This window comes from Eschrichtius robustus, chromosome 1 (genome assembly GCF_028021215.1).
Source record: "Eschrichtius robustus isolate mEscRob2 chromosome 1, mEscRob2.pri, whole genome shotgun sequence".
Taxonomy (NCBI): domain Eukaryota; kingdom Metazoa; phylum Chordata; class Mammalia; order Artiodactyla; family Eschrichtiidae; genus Eschrichtius; species Eschrichtius robustus.
In genome coordinates, this window is record NC_090824.1 from 161,422,358 (window position 1) to 161,442,486 (window position 20,129).

The 20,129-nt window shown below is 44.9% G+C and overlaps 1 protein-coding gene and 1 pseudogene across 1 annotated transcript; one reads left to right on the forward strand and one right to left on the reverse strand.

Moving 5' to 3' along the window:
* Positions 1-9,399: 9,399 nt before the first annotated feature.
* Positions 9,400-20,101, reverse strand: MRPL46 (mitochondrial ribosomal protein L46). Its single transcript, XM_068537641.1, has 4 exons — positions 19,835-20,101; positions 18,301-18,490; positions 17,368-17,541; positions 9,400-9,765 (listed from the first exon to the last, which is right to left on the reverse strand). The coding sequence occupies exons 1-4, from the start codon at positions 20,060-20,062 to the stop codon at positions 9,515-9,517; spliced, it is 843 nt and encodes a 280-aa protein (XP_068393742.1). The 5' UTR covers positions 20,063-20,101; the 3' UTR covers positions 9,400-9,514.
* LOC137767522 (tudor domain-containing protein 3-like) lies at positions 9,818-16,699 on the forward strand (annotated as a pseudogene).
* Positions 20,102-20,129: the final 28 nt, after the last annotated feature.

The following is a 20,129-nucleotide window of genomic DNA, read 5'->3' on the forward strand; positions in this document are numbered from 1 at the left end:
TAAGGCCTGAGATAAGAGACTCTCCCTCTCTAGGTCTCGTTACCCCAAATGTAAAGAGAGGAAGTAGAAGCACAGGTGATTTGAGGGGCTCACCCACTTCACCTGCTGCCATGTGTGACCTGGCCAGCACTGCCTCCCTGTCACAGCTGACAGAATCACCCAAACCACCCTGAGGCGGGTGCCCAACCTACTGACTGTTTCCAGTACCCAGGGGTATCCTTCATGGCTCATGGGGATCTCAATCTAAGTCCCAGCTCTGCCGCTTACTAGGTGTGTGGCAAGGGCCATGCCACTCCACTTCCTCAGCTCCTGGTTCCCTGCACCTGTCAATTAAGGATACCTACACAACCCTACTTTCCTCGAGCACACTGTAAAAAATCACATAAATTTAGGACACTGGACTACAGGGAGAATATAGCGTATCAGTCAGCTCGAAGTAAAGCTATATTAAATTGAATCAAATATGTGTGAAAATGCTTGGATGTTGGTGTTAATACTTCTTCTCTCGTGGCTCTGTCTTCCCTTTCAAATTTTACCTGTCCTGAGTGCCCACACCCTCTTCATGCTTCTGTTTAATCCTATGAGCTATAGTAATTCTAATGTGTTAATGATTGTTGACTTCTGCCTCACCCTATCCTTGCATATTTGCAGTGATCTCCAAGGCTTTAACTCAGTTTGTAACAGGCAGAGGGCCACGCAGAGGCACTGGCATGCAGGGACGCTCCGGGGAAGAGGAACGTGGGCTTTCTGACTCCGTGGGCCGCACAGCTTTTGGCCTGGAGTGTCTGGGGCTGTGTATGTCTTTGTGTGTGGCGCCTCCCTGTGGAAGACTTATGTACCACCTGGGACCCACCCTGACCACCAATCACCAACCCAAGGCAACGCCCACCAGCATTGCGAAGCCAACGTCCTAAGGCTGCAGATGAGAAAACCGAGGCCCACATGGGGGCATATTACTTGTTCAAGACCAAACAGTTCCTTAGACATTTTATAAACATGAATAAGTGATGGGTAATGGTCCCTCGTGATTCTATAAGCAAGAATGCTGAGATGAGGAACAGCTTGCCCAAGTCAGTTTCACGACTAGGAATTTAGATTTGGGGGCATTGCTCAGACCACAGGTGCACCCAAGTCATGAGGGACAGACACTCCCATTCTTCCCTATTTATCTCAGGCATTGAGAGTCCCCTTGCTTCTGAAACCACGTCTGGCCCCGTGATGCAAAATCGTGAGGCTCCACGAAAGCTCCCACGACTCAGCTGAAGGCCATTTACCTTCCGTTCTCCAAATGGGCTCCGTCTGAGATCGCCTGGACCCTCATGAGGCTGCGCTCACTGTCATCGCTTGTGGTCCATCTAGAGAGGGCTGAACGTGCCCCTGAGCCATCTAGTCCCGGGGTCCAGCAAGCTCTGTCCCAGAAAAATCCTGCAACAGCGAAGGAGGCACTGTTCTCATGCATTCAACAAATACTGAACACCTACTCTGTACCAGGATTCCATCCAACAAAGACCTGAGCACAGTTGGAGGAAAGTGTCGGTCAGGGATGAGGATATTTTAAAGGGTGGGTCTTAGAGAAGCAGAAGTCAGGGTCCAGTTAGGGAAAAGTCACCCATGCCAGGTAGTTCAGAAGAGGGAGTTTAATACAGAAAACCAGTTACAGAAGTGTTGGAAAGTCTGGAAAACAAAAACAGAGGATGATGAAGCAACGCAGAGATTAGCAAGTGTAGAAGCCACCACCACCCCTAGAGCTGGAGGGACAGAGAGAAGAAGTGGTGCTGCCTGGACCCTTGCCATCCTGCAGGAACTGGAATCATGAATAAGTCTGCTAGCGGGAGACGGGACCACAGAGGGACGCTGGGAAGGCCACCCAAGCAAAGAAGGAGGAGAAATACCTGGCTTCTCCCTTCACCCTCCCACCTCTCACTGGTAACTCTTATTGGCCAAACCCAACTTGAATCCAGTGGCAAGAAAGCTTGGAAAATGTAATTTTCAGGGGTCAGCACCCCCCTCAACACACAGACACACACATACTGCAGAGCAGGGGAAGGGCAGGGGATAAATCTGAGAGCAACAGGCAAATGACCTGCACAGCGAACAGCACGTGAGGTGAATCTTCAAGAGTCTGTGTGTGATGTGAACGTGCAAGAATTTGCATGTGTATTCTGCTATCAGTTTCAAAGGCGTGTGCTTGCAGAATGTACAGTGTGTGTTTCAGTGTGACTGTTCAAGGGTACACATGTATCAGGTGGATTTCAGGGGTTTGTATAAATGTGTGATGGGAGCAAGCATCCAAGGGTTTGTCTGTGATGTGAACATTCAAGGGTATGTGTATATGTGATGAGAATATTTAAAGCTCTTGGCGGGTGCGGGGTGGGGGTGTATGCTGTGAATGTTCAAGGAGGTGGATGTGTGCTGTGCATGCTCAAAGCTGTGTGATGTGAATTCACAGGTGTGTGATGTGATGTGTAAGGGTGTGTGTGAGAGACTGGTGAGAAGTGGGGATGGGAGAACGGAAGTGCACAGAGATGTTCTCTATGGACATGGGAGAAGATGGGGCCACGTGTCTTCGTTGGGGACAGAGATGTAATCAAAACTTTTCATTCTCGCCTATGGACACACAATGGCTGCGAGGATGATGTTCAGAGAAGGTTGTATATGAGGTGCGACTAAAAGAAACATACTTCTTGGGCTTCCCTGGTGGCGCAGTGGTTGAGAATCTGCCTGCCAATGCAGGGGACACGGGTTCGAGCCCTGGTCTGGGAAGATCCCACGTGCCGCGGAGCAGCTGGGCCCGTGAGGCACAATTGCTGAGCCTGTGCTCCACAATAAGAGAGGCCGCGACAGTGAGAGGCCCACGCACTGTGATGAGGAGTGGCCCCCGCTTGCCACAACTAGAGAAAGCCCTCGCACAGAAACGAAGACCCAACACAGCCAGAAAGAAAGAAAGAAAGAAAGAAAGGAAGGAAGGAAGGAAGGAAGGAAGGAAGGAAGGAAGGAAGGAAGGAAGGAAGGAAGGAAGGAAGAAAGAAAGAAAGAAAGAAAGAAAGAAAGAAAGAAAGAAAGAAAGGTACTTCTTCAGCAAACACACTTTTCCATCCAAATGAGTGTCACCTGCTTCAGAGCAGTCATCTTAAAAAATAAAATTCTTAAATAAAAAGAAAAGAAAAAAAGTTAAATTCTTATTTTATTGACGCAGCCACAGTGCAATGAAGTTTGGGGACCTGCCTTCAGTCGGTTTGTATGCCATACATGAAATCTACACTCACTACTACAAGCATCACTTATTCTTATTGGCTGAGGCTAGAATTACCCAACTTTAATCACTTAATCACTCTCATCACTGGCTTGACTTAGAACTTTCCTAAAATGCAAATCTCTCACCTTAAAAAAAATGTTAATTTGTCACCTTTGAGGCCAAGCCTCCTTTGGGTATATTGGTTATTTGGGTATAAGCTTCATTGCTTGATAATTAGCTTCTGCCGATGGGAGTGTACTGGGAGCTACAGAAACAACTGGGAACCAAATGAATACCATAGAATCACATCATACGCACATGTTACTCTTATGAACTCAAACTATTATACTGGGATTTTTAAAGGGGAGACCAATAATCTGCCAATCGTGCAGGCATTTCCATCCACTATTGATGAGCTTACTGCTCCCAGGGCTCCTGCTCTGGAATGAGCCTGAGATGGGTGAGGCAACTCCATTGTGTCCCGAATGCCTATCTTTGTGTGAGCATCTCATAATGCTGAGTGTGATTCTGAATCTCCTTCATATTATCCCAAATTGCCGCAATACGGGCCCTTCCTGGGGAGGACACGGACCTGCAATCAATTGCCCCTCAGCGACAGGTACGGAAACCCTAGTATTTTATACAATATAGCCCCTAAACACAAGCCAACTGGTTAATCTTGTGCTCAACCAAATAAACCATGATTGGTTCCATCGCTGGGTGAAACACTGGCCATGTTGGATTCCCCCAACAGACCTGTGTCAGTCATATATGTGACACCTTTCTAAGGGACAGTTCAATGGTAGCTTTAACTGTACATGATTTGTGACGTATGCACTGACTTTATTTGTTGTTTGTTTTGTTTCGTTGGCCGCGCCTTGCAGCTTGCAAGATCTTAGTTCCCCAACCAGGGACTGAACCCGGGGCCACAGCAATGAAAGCCCTGAGTCCTAAGCACTGGACTGCCAGGGAATTCCCTAAGCACTGACTTTAGAATTTAGCCCCCAGGTAAGATATGGCTCCACTGTAATAAGAGATCATGGGACTCATTTGCCTTTGGACAAAACAACTCCTGAGCTGTACTGGACAGTTAAGAATGTAAAACACTGCAAAATAACTCCCACATGTGCCGCACTCCGGCCCCACAGAACTTCTTTCAGACCTCTGCGGGCAGGCGCTCCCTCCCCGCTCCTCCCCGGCTCACTCCTTCTCATTCTTCTGGTCTCAGCTTAGCCCTGTCTGTCCAGGAGGTGTTCTCTGAGCCCCCGACTGACTGCGCTGGGTGCACAGCACATGTCCTCCCATGGCACAGCTCTATCTGCTGGTCGACGGGTCTGTCTCCTGCCCCCATCCTCAGCACTAAACCGTCAGGAGGACATCCGCCGGGAGAACTTTGATCACCATTTTATCCCCAGTGCTTGGCAGTCAAAGCACCTCCTCCACACACATTTGTTGAATGGTGACTGGAATGTCTCAGGAACTCACTTTAATGTTTAATAATCTTAAATGTCAAGGAATTCTTCCCATGTTGTAATTTCCCAAAATTCCATGTGCTGCATTTCAAGCTCAGTGCCCTGAATAAGTAATATACACACTTGAAGACCATGACTCTCTCATCTTTCTCTTCTCCAAGTTCAACAACTTCAATCTCTTTTGTCTCAGTTGTTCTCCACTCCAAATCCTCTTCATGTTCTCCCAAATTGTCCCCGTTCAGGCCTTTCCAGGGGTCCACGGGCCTGTGATAGGTTGCCCCTTGATAACAGGTGTGGGAATTCTGCCACAAAGGTAATCGTCCAGGCAGCACGGGGCAGTGGTGACTTTAGAATCACACAGCTCTGGGTTCAAATCCTGGCTCCACTGCACGCTGGCTATGGGACCTTCACAGAGTCCCCTCACCTCCCCAAGCTTGTCTGCTGATCAAAACACGGCGAAAGTAAAAGCTGCCACACAGGGCTAACACGAGAATCAAGAGAAGCAGAGTATGTGAACACCCCCGCCATCTGTCCTGGCCAGTGCATGTCTTACCCCGGAGGACCGGGTACTGAAGGCTCTGCGGAGCCTGGGAAAAGAAGCCTCTCCAAGGCAGCGGCCTAAGGCCGGGCCTGGCGAGGCTGCAGGGGACAAAGTGTTTGTCAGGCAAATCCTGCCACCTTGTGGTGCCCGTGCATAAGAGACCATCCTACTCGTCCTGAAGCCCCGCCTCACCCCCTCCGCCTCCAGCCGTCTTCTTATTCTGGGGGCGTCCCCTCCCCTCTTCTCAGCTGTGCCACCCCAAGGCTTCCTTACGTGTCCTCCCAAAGACCCTAGTCCCAGGGTGTTCTCAAGTTTAACTACCAGTCCTGTCATCCTCAAAGAGCCCTACTCTCAATGGTCCTCATCTAACTGTATTAGGGCCATTTTCTCCCTCCTGGGCCCAAAGAGAAACTGGGGCTCTTTCCCCGCCCCCAACTCCATCCCTTCTTCAGCCACTCAGCAGCTACCTGAGGCCTGGGTATCTGATTTTTTCAATGATCAATGGTGTGCCCGTACTGCCAAATCCTCTGAACAAAACATGTTGCTGGCTCCCCTGGCCCATTTGAGGATGGCTTGGGGCAGGGGGGAGAGGGAGAGAGGGAGAGAGAGAGAGAGAGATCCTTGCTGTGGGCTAGTAATGGCCTCCCATCCCAGTGCCAGCCCCTCCGCTGCAGCAGTGACTCACTGTTTGGACCCAGCCCTGAGTCTTTACAGAGGCACCTATTCTGGATACTTCTGGAAGCAAGGACAAGAACAGTTTCCTCCTTCATGTCCTGTGGTTTAAGCACTGACATTCCAAGGCAGGTGGGAAGTGACTGATGGCCTGAAGTGACTGGCTATAATCCAGGCTTCTAGGAAATAAAGCAGAGAAGGGCGGGGGGCCGAGGCTGCCCTAAGATTCCAGGCAAACAGGCTTTAACTTGCTGTGTGTGCTTGCAGCTTAGCGACCTGTGAGCTCTTAATAATTGGGTTGCTGGCCCTTCCACTGTGCTCCTTTTCCCCCTGCTGGGGTAACGGAATGGGTCAGCCAGTCCATTCTGGTTTTAGTGCCCCCAAGCCTGTACCTAACAGTAGCTCTGGATTTCCTGGCCCAGGGTGGGAATCATGCCCAGCCAGATGGATGTGGTTATGGGACTGACCTGCCATCCACTCACTCTGAGATGGGCTGATGGAATCCATCAATGTCCAAGTTACCCATGTTCCTCTCCAAATAGGTCAGAAATGCTTGGCTGTCACATGTATAACCTGGAAAAGGTGAGAATGGGAGTTGTGAAAGCTAAAGATGATACAGCTGAACTCCGGAGAATTTAGCAGCCTAAATATGTCGGAAGGAGGGAAACATTTACTGAGTGTTTATAATAAGCCATGCATGGTGCTAAGTACTTTTACATAAATTATCACATTACCTGAGAAACAGTATCATCTTCATCTTACAGATGACAAAAATTAAGAAAGGTTAAGAGCTAGTTTTGTACACAGATCTGGGTTCAAATTACTACAGAGTAACCCTAAGCAAGTTAACTAACCTCTTTGAGTTTATTTTCTCATCTATAAAATAGGAATAACAATGCTTGCCCTGCTGGTTTAAATAGAAATGTACGTTGTAGATACAGGTTCCAGCCCAGTACCTGGCACTCAGGGGTCATTCCACTGTTGTAAATAGTGACAGGAGGTGTAATTTGCCTAAGGTCATAAAACAAATTCAAACCCAGGTTTTCTGATTTCCAAGTTCAGCGCTCACAGGGAAAGAAGCTGATTCACTTGAATATGTCTTAGTATGGCTGTGAGGCAGGCCCTGCCCTAGGATTTGGAAGTTCAGTTAGGTGTGGGAGACAGACCATTGTCCTATCAAGTGCTATGTGTAGAGGCATGTTCAAGGTGCAGAAATGGCCCAGCAGGAGGTGACTCTTGAGGATACGTTATCAGGAAAACAGGTTTATAAAAGTGATATTTTCTCCATAGTCCCCGCAAAGGGGAAAAACAAGTGACTGGAAATCATTGGGGAAGAAAATGACCAGGTGAGGGCTAAACTTCTGGAGACTTCTAGTGAGGTGGTCTGTTTTTCAGGTTATACACACAGATACACACACACACACACACACACACACACACACACACACAGCAGCATTTCTCTTCTTAGAGCACACAAACACACCTCAAATTGCAACTCCTAACACCCACATCACACACAATATTCCTTCCTCCTCTCACTGTTTTAAGGACATCCCTTAAAATACAGAGATCATCACCTTTTACTTTGTTCCATGGCAACCTTTCCCCCAAGGACACATTAGAAACAGATTTTTGGTTATGCTTGGCAGCCAATGGACAATTCAGGTTGGCACTCAGCATATACGGTCATTTCTACTATAATGCCAAAAAACACTTGCATTCTGCAAAATTACACTCCCAAAATAACAGGGCTTCTGGGGAAAGGGGATTGGGGCAGACCACTCAAAACCTCCAGAATTTTGTAGCCAGGGCGCCAACAAAACAGAATCCAGCCCCACATGATGCTAACACAGTTAAACCTCCACTGGCGCGTACACTGGTCCCTTACAGCCTTAAATCCTAGGGTTTTTTTCTTCCTGAGATGTAAGGTCTTTTGAGATGCAGGTCCTAGCAGAGACTAGTTCCATCAAAATCAAAAATGTGATCCAGGACAGGGCTTTCTTCATCAGTTTTGTAAAACAAAGCAGGATTGCGGGGGTGGGGAGTGGTCTTCCTTTCCACTCAGTTTCCCCAGACAGCCTAACACAGTGGAAAAGCTAGTGGTGAGTCTTGAAGCTACTCAACTAGCCACTACTTGCAATAAAGAAAGTCACTTCTACACAATTTTCAGCTTTTTTCTTAAGGTATTCTATCTGCCCCTGATCACTTCAAAATATTAAAGTCTGGGGAAAACCTCACAGGAAGCAACCTCATTCCAGGTTATCCTGACACCATTTCTCTACTTACCAATTTTATATATGCTATTTCCCTTTAAAGAAACAACCCTGTTAACAAAACAGACCATCTTACGAATGGCCATTAAGATTCTGGTATCAACTCCACACCAAGCAATTCTGTGACACCAGCTAGATGTCCTACAATTCAACTCAATTTTGACACTATCTACCTGAAGAAAGCATCGGCTCCCACAGGGTAAGGGCTCCATCCTACCAGACTCCTCCTCTTCCCCCTTAGGTGTCAACCACAAGTCCAAGTGGTCACTTGTGCTTCTGACCAACTGGTTATAAATCAGAGGTTCCAAGGACTCCCTCTTGTGTACAATTAATTTGCTAGGGGCCAGACTGTTTAACCCAGAAGGCCTTCTGAGAGGAAACCAGTTAGTTTGATAGGATCCAGGACTGCAGTCTTGCTACTGGAACCACTATTCTGGGCAGAAAGAAGCATGCCTGAGACCCTCCCTCCCTTCCCCTCATTTTAGCAAATGCTCACTGAGTGCCCTCCATTGTGCCAGGCACCGGGCCCAGCGGTGACCCAAGCAACCTGGTGAGGGGTCAAGAGCCCCAACCCAGAGGCACGAGATCAGCAGTCTCCTCCTGCACCATCAGTGACCTGCAGTAAGACTCTCAACCAATCACACCTGGCCACGACATCCAGCCACCTTTTCTAAAATGGGAGATAACAGGCTGACCCTGCTTATTTCACATGACTGTTTCAAAACATGTAAGAAGTGATTATATTCTGTTTAAATATAAAATGCTTCAAAAAAAAAAAAAGAATGAATGAAAATAGGAAGGGAGAGAAGGAGGGAGGAAGGGAAAGGGAAGGGAAGGGAAGGAAAGGAAAGCAAAGCAAAGAAAACAAGGAAGGAATCATTTCCTAGGCTAGATTGATACATTCTCTTATCAAGTAGAAAGGGAGAGAAATACAAAACAGAAAATGACTAAGAAACTACATAGCAGTAGGCTTTTTTTTTTCAGGGGCCTAAAAGCTTTCACAGAACTCAAGGCTTTTAGAAGGCTGATTCACTTCCTTCCGTTCTTTCTTCCTGGGTCCATGAAGCCAGTTGATTCACTACAAAGTAATGCAATACTACTCAATTATGAGCATGGGAAAAAAAGGGAAAGGCAGCCTAAGAGACGGTTCTCTCTTGACAGAAAGAAGCCAGTAGTCCTCAAGGAACAAATCAACAGAGACCCACACAATGAAAAACTTGTTTATTACTCAGAATTTAGTTTGCTGCTTGATATTCCCTGCAGAGAAGAGGCAACGCAACGTCCTTGAGGCCCGATTGCAGACCTGTCTGAGCATTGTCCATCAGAGGTCCAAGAGAAACCTCCTAACCTGGGCCAGGTATTTTGGTTTCAAATAGTCACCCAGCTCCTCCTTACTGACCCACACATGATGGCCCTTCTTCCCAGCCTCGAAAAAGTCTCCAGTTAGCAGCAGTGCTTTGAAGAAGAATATTTTGGCCCCGAGGCTGCTCTCTGTCCGCATTGCCTGGGGGAACTTGAACTTGTAGTGGCCACAGGGTGCATTTCCCAGGAACTTGGCTTCCATGTTGTTCTCTGAGAAGGGGGGAACAGAATCGGAAGATGAGGATACACCCACCTGTTTACTATGGCGCCTGAAATCATTGGGGGTCTCTGTGAGAGCCACTTCCAGCCTGAGGTAAAAGCAATCCCTGAGAGTGAGAACTAGTGTCATTCCTGAAGACCCTTGTCTCCTCTCCATCCAAAGGCTCCTGGCCCATAGGCTCCAGATTCACTGGGTCCATTCCTCGTGCCAAGCTACTGCTCTCAGACTGAAATCAGCAATGCAGCCCAAATATCACTACCTGGGAGTCAGAGCACCGAGCTTCTAGACTCAGCCCGGTCACCATCTGTTGACGAAGGACCAAGACACTTGGTATCTGTAAAGCAAAGTTCGTCAGGCTTTTAAACGCAATGCCATGTGGAAAGTATAAAAAGGACCCAATTTGACGGCTGCAGGGTGAAAACGAAAGTTAAAAGGCAAAGACAGATGGACAGACAACATCTGCAATCTACAACAATGGGTTAATAACCCCAACCCAGCATTTCAAAGGATGGGAAAATGATGGATTAATTACTAAATGGCATTGGGAGAATGGACTAGCTAAAAGGAAAAAATAAAGCTGGATCCCAACCTCATTCCTCACATCAAAATTGACACCATACAGGTCAAAGATTTAACAGTAAGTTAAAATTTTCATAAATGGTTTGTTCATTCTGGATTGATGGTTTCATGGATGTTTAATATTTTCTGAATTTTTCTGTATTTAAAAATTTTTCACAAAGAAAAAAGAAACCATAAGAGTACTATAAAAAAAAAAATGTGGGATATTTTCTGTATCATTTTTGAGAGGGGAAGTCCTAACCAAGACACAAAATTCAAAAATCCAAAACAGAAAAAACATTTATCTACATAAAAATTAAAATCTTTCCGCAAGGAAAAACGAAGCATACAAAAGTCACAGACAAAATGACAAACCAGGAAAAATATTTTCAACACATTCAACAAAGGAATATCTTAAGGTATAAGTAGTACTTAGAAATCAATGAGGAAAAAAACAACTCTAAAAGAAAAATGAACCATGCATATGAACAAGAAGTTCACATGAAAATAATTATCAATGAACTATAAACTCATAAAAAGATGCTCAGGGGCTTCCCTGGTGGCGCAGTGGTTAGGAATCTGCCTACCAATGCAGGGGACACGGGTTCGAGCCCTGGTCTGGGAGGGTCCCACATGCCTCGGAGCAGCTGGGCCCGTGAGCCACGGCTGCTGAGCCTGTGCGTCTGGAGCCTGTGCTCCGCAACGGGAGAGGCCACGACAGTGAGAGGCCCACGCACCGCGATGAAGAGTGGCCCCCGCTCGCCGCAACTGGAGAAGGCCCTCGCACAGAAATGAAGACCCAACACAGCCAAAAAAAATTTAATTAATTAAGTAATTAATTTTTTTAAAAAAAGATGCTCAATCTTACTGATAATTCAAGAAATACAAACTTATTTCTATTTGTAGAAATAAAATTTATTTCTATTTGTACAAATTTATTTTCTATTTGATGTGTAAAACACATCATATTACCGAAGTTCAAAAACTTTGAGCTGCAACATCACTAACAATTAGAGAAATGCAAATCAAAACTACAATGAGGTATCACCTCACACAGGTTAGAATGGCCATCATCAAAAAATCTACAAACAATAAATGCTGCAGAGGGTGTGGAGAAAAGGGAACCCCTCTTGCACTGTTGGTGGGAATGTAAATTGATACAGCCACTACGGAGAACAGTATGGAGGTTCCTTAAAAAACTAAAAATAGAATTACCATATGACCCACCAATCCCACTACTGGGCATATACCCAGAGAAAACCACAATTCAAAAAGACACATGCACCCCAATGTTCACTGCAGCACTCTTTACAATAGCCAGGTCATGGAAGCAACCTAAATGTCCACTGACAGGTAAATGGATAAAGAAGGTGTAGTACATACATACAATGGAATATTACTCAGCCATTAAAAGGAACGAAATTGTGTCATTTGTAGAGACGTGGATGGACCTAGAGACTGTCATACAGAGTGAAATAAGCCAGAAAGAGAAAAACAAATATATGTTAACACATATATGTGGAATCTAGAAAAATGGTACACATGAACCAGTTTGCAAGGCAGAGATAGAGACACAGATGTAGAGAACAAACGTATGGACACCGAGGGGAGAAAGGGGGAGTGGGATGAATTGGGAGATTGGGACTGACATATATATACACTAATATGTATAAAATAGACAGCTAATGAGAATCTGCTGTGTAGCACAGGGAACTCCACTTCGCTGTACAGCAGAAACTAACACAACATTGTAAAACAATTATACCCCAATAAAAAAAATAAGTAAATTAATTTAATTTAATTTAATTAAAAAAAAAAAACTTTGAGCTGTACACTGCTTGTCAAGGATAAGGGAAAACTGAGATCTCTCAAACATACTGTGGGAGTGTAATTAGTACAAGTGCTATATTTGGCGAGAGATACCAATTTTAATTATACAAACCCTTTGATTTAGCAAATCTGCTTCTAGAATTCATCCTCCTGGATATAGTTATTTGCCCATGTGAGCACAGTGGAGTGTACACAGATGTTCACTGCACCTTCGTTTGTAAAAGCAATACACTGGTTAAACAAACTGCAGTACATACATGTATGAAATATTACACTGGCGCTGAAAGTGTAAGATACAGCTTCACCTGCTGATATAGAGATATGCTTAAAAGCTGTGCATAAGAAGAGAAAGGAAGGTATGTAACCATGTATATCCCACTGTGTGGAAAAAAGGAACAGATAAAATATGTATGTGCTTGCAGTTTCTAAAAGGATACACAAAGTGTTCATGGTGATTGCCTCTAAGATGGGAAAATTACTTATTACTTCTTATACAACGACATTTACCAGACACTGTTTGATATTTTTTCACCATATACAATGAATTGCTTTTCTCAATATTACAAACAATAACAACAGCATCAGCATTAGATGAGGAATTCATGTATGATGTGAAATCACCTATGATACAAAATGTCAGCAGTGGGGATCTGTGGGTGGTGGAATTATACTGGCATGTTTCTTTATACTTTTCTGTATTTTCCACTTAATTCAATGAATACATATTACTTTTCTATAATCTGGGGAAATGGGTTAAATGTAATTAAATCAAAAAGAAAAAAAACAGTTCATTACAAACATGAGCAAAGAATCTGAACAGGCGGTTCACAGAAGAAGAAATACAAATAGCCATATGAAACATATGAACATATGAAAAGATGATCAATTAGCAATCAGGAAACTGCTAATCTAAAAGAGATCAATTTTTTTTACTGATTGGACAGGCAAAAATTTTAAAGAGAGACTATTTCACATGTTGGTGAGGTCTAGACAAACAGGCACTCCTATATCCCACTCCTGAAAATGTCACATGCTATGTACGTTCTGCAGGAACTTGGGTGGCACCTATCAAAAACATAAATATGTCCATCCTTGACCATTAATTCCACCTCTAGGAATTCCATCTTGCAGAACTACTCGGGAAGTGCACCAAAGGGGAGGAAAGGAATAGACTTTGACTGTTTTATATTTATACTTTTATACCGCTTGAGCTTTTCTTTGCCATTTTAATTATTTTATTTACGATTTTAATGAATTTGAAATAAATCAACATATTTCATTTTATATGCACCTATAAAATACTAATATATCCTTTCACACTTATTTATGGCAACGGGAATGTTCAAAGGAGAAAAGCGTGGTGCCAAGGGGAGCCCCTTTCCACGTGGTGCACAGCAGGTGGAGCTGAGCACCAGTCGTGAACATGAACGACTGACCGAGGGAAGCTAAGCATCTGAGTCCAATGATCCTGGCAAGAAACCCAGCTGCCAACTCTTGTGTGATGGCTAAGGAAACCGAGAACGCGGCAAAGTCCCCTCCCATTCCATTCTGTCTTGCTCCCTCTCCTGCAGGCCACACAGGTCGCTCTCGGGAAAGGATCAAGGGGGTGCACACTGGCTGCTGACGTTTCGTTAGCAGGTACTTACGCTGGTGGCAGAGCCAGAAAAGTGGCTGTGCACTTATACAACCAGATCATTTACTCAATAAACATTCAGCAAGTACCTACTATGTGCCAGATACTTTGCTGAGAGCTGGGATGACTGAGAGGAATAGATAGTACCTGTATTTTCAAGGGAGTCAGAATTCTGGCTGGGGAGGGACAACGTGTTAATAAACAATTAAACGGCAATGGAATACGTGAAGAGCGTCTTCTCCACTAGGACATAAGCTCCCAGGAAGCACAGGTAGCGTTCTGTTCATCACTGTGACCCCACTGCCTGGAGAGTGTCCGGCAAATGGTAGGCAGAGAGTAAATGTTTGCTGCATAAACTGAGTAAGGGCACACACAAGTGCTACGGGAGCCTAGAGGGAGGAGCAGCTCTCTCTACCCAGAAGGTTCCACCACAGAAGGTAGGATGTACTGCGCAGTCAGACTAGGGAGGAGTAAAGCATTCCAGTCAGGGACCAGCAGGTTCCAAAACAGGGATGTATGAAAAACCACATTATTCACAGGATGCAAAAGGTTCGCTAGGTTAGAACTTGGAATATACATTAATGAGTGGCAAGATGGAAGACTGATGAGCTCGGGACCAAAGCAAAAAGGATTTGTAGGCCCTGCTTGAAAGTCTGCTTTTATGGGGAATCTTTCAAGAATTTGAGGCAGAGAAGTGACAAGGGATTTGTATTTTAGAAGGCTCATTCTGGCAGCACTGAAGAGGACAACACAAAAGCAAGGGGGAACTCACTTGGCATCTACCTCCATAGTCCAGTGTAGTGGTTCTCAACCACAGTGATTCCACTCCCCACGTAATGTCTGGCAGTGTCGAGAGACATTTTTGGTTGTCACACTAGTGGGAGTGCGGATGGGTTAGTGCTACTGGCATCTAGCAGGTAGAGGCCGGAGATGTTGCTAAACATCCTACAAGGCACAGAAGCCCCCACAAAGAATTATCCCGCCTCAAATTTCAATAGTGCCAAGGCTGAGAAAATCTGGACTAGTGAGAAGTGAAAAGCCTCCCAGAAAAGCTGCAGGAATAAAGAGGGGACTATTTAGAACAGACCAGATAGGACTCAAGAACTTATGGATGTTGGAATGAGGTCAAGGAGAACTCTGAGGTTTCTAGTTGGGTGAATGGGTAAGTGGTGATACCAATAAGCAAGCCTGCAAGGACAAAAAGAGAAGCAGGCTGAGAGATTGGCAGGAGCATCAATTTTAAATGTAATAAATTTTAAAATCTCTGTGGGGGTGAGGGAGAGCACAGGGACGGCATCTGCCAGCCTCTGTCCCCGCAGGATACTTCCACAGGCACCTAGGTGTGTGCTGAATTGGACGCCTGTTCCCCCAGGCCGATGCTTTATGTTAAACAAACAAGCCTCTTTTATAGAAAGGCTGGGTGTTTTTCAGTTGGCTGCCTCTGCACTGGGCTCTGGGGTAGAACCTAAATCACAGGTCTGTCAGGGATAACACAGATTGTCAAATACTGAACAAAATGGAGCAAAAGATGATAACCAACCAAGGTATCTTCCTCAAGATGATACCAGATGGCCAAGAAATGAAAAACCTCATTTTCAAAGAGACCCAAAATTCAAAGTCAATTTTAGAAAGCAGTGGGTTACCTAGAAACAGGTTCTGCAAAACTGAGTACTTCTTCAGGATCTGAAGTATGAGCTGAGGAGAAAATCAAGTGTGGACAGACCATATTCTAGATGCGACAGAACTAAAGAAATTCCATATCCTCTAAGTTCTTAGCACAACAATGCTGCTTAAAAAAAAAAAAGGGAAGGGGAGTAACTGTGCAAAGCAAAAGATTCATACTATGCAGAGGCACACACACACAAAAAATCCACTTCCTGAAGAATCCATAAATTATAAGAATCAAAAATGTAGGAAAAGAGAAAACCAGGGACTTCCCTGGTGGCATAGTGGTTAAGAATCCGCCTGCCAATGCAGGGGACACAGGTTCGAGCCCTGGTCTGGGAAGATCCCAAATGCCGCAGAGCAACTAAGCCCATGTGCCACAACTACTGAGCCCACGTGCCACAACTACTGAGTCCGCGTGCCTAGAGCCTGTGCTTCACAACAAGAGAAGCCACCGCAATGAGAAGCCCACACACCACAACGAAGAGTAGCCCCCGCTCACCACAACTAGAGAAAGCCCACCCACAGCAACAAAGACCCAATGCAGCCAAAAAAATTAATTAATTTTTTTAAAAAAGAGAGAAAACCAAACAGCTAATCCTGATCATTTTTATGACAAGAAACCATGAACAATAAATAATGAAGCTTTCAGTGTCATAAAAACTGAAGCACCTTTTAATGTAAGTATTAATTACCAGAATCCCACTGGAACGAATAGTATCACTGGTGTTGAGTGGAGAGACAGAAATGCCTGAAGGGAAGGCGAGTAGGACCTATTAAGCCAACAGGACCCCTCATAGCTACACCCTATAATGACAAAATATTTTACAATACTGGGCCCCAAAGAAGATCTGGGCCAATTAAACCAAAAAAAAGTACTAGAATCACCTATTCCTATGGAGAATGCAAAACTGTAGAAACCAGGAGGTGAATGTTTTGCACTCTGTTGGGAAGACAAGTTTTAGTGATCAGAAGCAGAAACTCTCCATCCTTCAGGTATAACAGCAGTTGTTAGTTCACTGAGTACAGGAACTATGAAGAAGCCGCCTCTAAACAACATCAGGCCCATTCAAATAGGGAGATGGGAGGAAGACAGCATCTACAGCCAAACTCTTGAGCCTTGTAGAGGAGATGATGGCCAGCCAGGACGATCCACTCAGCCAACCCAGCAGCTTTACCAACCTCCCCGGGCTCAGAACGAGTATGACAAGAGTCTTTGTGAAGAAACAAGCCAGTGACTAGACCTCCTACTTTCCCTTTAGAATAAAATGCAGCCACTGTGGATATTATTATTTGGAGAATGAAAAAACAGATTTTAGGGGGAAAAATAAATCAACCCACACAAAGAATGGGAAAAAATATGGAGTCAGATAAAGCAACTACCTTTTACAAGTGAAAGAATTTTTTCTTCTGCCATCAATAAAACCGATGTGTTATTTAAAAAAAAAGACAAGAAAATAGTTTAAAAGAAATAAAATAAAAATAAAATTTAAAAATCTCAGTGCCGGGACTTCGCTGGTGGTCCAGTGGGTAAGACTCCCCGCTCCCAACGCTGGGGGCCTGGGTTCGATCCCTGGTCAGGGAGCTAGGTCCCACACGCGTGCTGCAACTAAGAAGTCTGTATGCCGCAACTAAGAAGCCCTCATGCCACAACTAAAGATCCCACGTGCCACAACTGAGACCTGGCGCGGCCAAAATAAATATTAAAAACAAAAAAAATCTCAGTGGCACAAAGACTCTCACTGGATCTAAGATTTTTTTCTAGCTGAAATTTTATAAATATCAAAGTTTCCATTAAAACCTTGCAACCTCCTACCCTTAAAGCCAGGCCCACAGTCAGCCTGCAAATCCTCAGGCTGAGTCTGAAGTGCGTCTCGTGGGGTTTAGAGGGAGGCAGAGAACTCACCTGAGAGTGTGGCCAGGGTTCGTTCAGCTGTTTGGCGGAGGGTCTCCCCGGGCTGCCACTCTGCCTGGGGCAGCATCCAACCATCCTGGTCTCCAAGCTTCTCTTTGATCAACAGAATGAGGTTCCTGTCTAGCTTCCGGTGCAGTGAGGTTCGGTCATTCTTTACATCGGCTTCTGTGAAGAAAAGAGGGGGTCACAGGAGACAAGAGAACTGGGTTCTGCCAGAACCAAGAAGATTAGAGTTTTAGAGTCCTCCTTTAAGGTAGAGCCACAACCTCTGCCCTCAAAGAACTTATAATCAAATTAGAACCCTGACCCGTCTCTTTAACCCTGACCTCTCTCAGGACAAAGTCTCACAATCTTGAGGAAACTAAAATTTAACAAGAAGAAACCAAAAGCTGAACTCCTCCTTCGAAAAGCCAAACACAAAGTACTTTGAGCCTTTGGAAAAGAAGCAATACCCAGACACTACTATTTCATTGGTCTTGACACTGTTACCGACTTAACCAGCCCCTACTTTCTCTGTTCTTCAGTCTTTATCGTGAAATAAGAATAAAAGAACTCAACCCCCTGCTTTGGGAGGGATTTCAGATAAAATACAGGAAACTAGTGGGAAACACTTAATTTCCCCCACTCTTAGTCCCAAACTAGGAGTTAAACCCAGATAACATTCCTGAGGCTTAACTGAGACGGATAAGGCTATCCCAATACCCTTACATCCCACTCAAAAATAACATAGACCTTGAAAAAATTATATTAGGGTGGATGTGAGGAACAGGGAAAAGAAGTTCTTTTTCTCCCACGTGAAAGAAGTTCTATCATTTGAAATTATTTGTTACTTAAATCACAAGCAGGGGTTAAGCAAGAATCCTTTGTTTGGGAACCAGAATACCCCCCTTTTCTACCTCTAACTGGCCTGAAAAGACCACAAACCTGTTATTCGAGCTCCAGGTTTGAACTGTAGGAATTTCTGCTCCCACATGTCTTCCAAATCCTGTAACAGCAATATATTCCTCTCATCTTCTTCTTCACCATAAATGTCGCTTTTCTTCTTTGCCAGTTGCTGGGCTTCATCCAAAGCACGAAGCTCATGGTCTGAATACAGGCTTCTCTCTATCTCGATCTGGGAAAATTAAAAGAGCAAAAATCTACCCCAAACTGGGAAAATTAAAAGGACAAAAAACCAAAATAAAACAGAGTTACAGTGCACTTGACAGACTCAGAAGTTTACCACCCAACAGACACATACAACCAAAACACCACAGTGAAAACAGAGAAAAAAGATCACCTGCGCTTTGGGCTTGAGTTATATTTGCTAAAACATTAGAATGTGTTTGGAGGTCAAGACTGCCACAAAGAACAGAGGACTAGGACAGGCATTGCCTGCCCACTTCCTCCCTCCAGTCAGGCCAGTCTTTGATCAGAATCTCACCATGAACTCTCCTGCTTCAGGGAGTTTACAGATGCTATTCCTTCTTCCTAGAATGTTTTCCCTCATGCTCTCCTGGAAGATTCCTACTCAGCCTTCAGATCTCAATTTAAATATCACTTTTTTTTTTTTAAATATCACTTTCTTAAGAAAGATATTCTATGACACCTCCCATTAAAGTCAAATTAATGTCCCTGTTAAACACTATTATAGTATCCTGTGTTTTCCTTTACAACACTTACCAGAGACTTCAATTCCATAATCACGTGGTTACTTGGTTACTGACTGATGCCCCCTCCACCAAATTGAAGTGCTCTGAGAACCAGAGCTATGTCTGTCTCATTCACCACTGCATGCCTAGCACTTAGCAGTGTCTGTACAAAGTGGGTCCTATATGATTATCTATAAAGCGACTAATAAAATGTTTGCAGAGTAATAAGCCAAGTAAAAAGCACAGAAGTGAAGTTTTTATCTCTCAGTAGCCAAGACAAAAACGTCTCAGGTTCTGGGGAAACATAATATCCTTTAATCACTATCTATGGGGATTTAAGACCCTCAATAGCCACTACACCGTTTTTGCCCATGTCTCTTCACTTGCCCCTCACACAAACAGACTTTATCACAGACATCTTACGGATGTGCCCGTTGCCTTTTCCTTATGCTCATCACATAACAAAGACTTTCTCCTCTGTAAACTGTCAACTACCTATGATAAGGACTGAATCCCTCTTGTTCACCACCGTATCCCCAGTATATTGACTGAAAAAGGAGAGCATCTCCAAAGAGTTGCCGACGGTAACAACAGAAAAGATCAATGAAAACGAAGTACCTTTTATTGAACGCGTACTACGTACCACAACAACCCAGTAAGGTAGGCACTATTTTGCAGGTAAGTATACTGAAGCTCAGAGAAGTGAAATAACTTGCCCAAAGTCACACAAACTAATCGGTGGCGGAATCGGGATCAAACGCAAGTCAGCGTGCCTCTACTGCTTCCCCAACTGCACCTAGAAGCGACGACCCGCAGCTCAATCTCACCTGCTGTAGCAGAGCCTTCACCTCTTCCTGCAATGGGGTCAGCGGCTTCGAGACCAGCGGTGGCCGCTGCAGGCACAACGCGCCCAGCAAGCGCCATGGAGACGCGCTGCTCGAGGGTGCGGCCGCAAGGGCCAAACTGCGAGAACCCAGTCTACGGGTCCAGGGGCCCTCGAACCGCCGCCAGCCCCTCGCCACCCCTAATACAGTCAGCCTTACGGGCGCCGCCATCTGTCAACCTTCCCACAAGGTACCGCGGCTCCCAGCGAGGTCCTGGGCCAATCCTATATTCCCACAA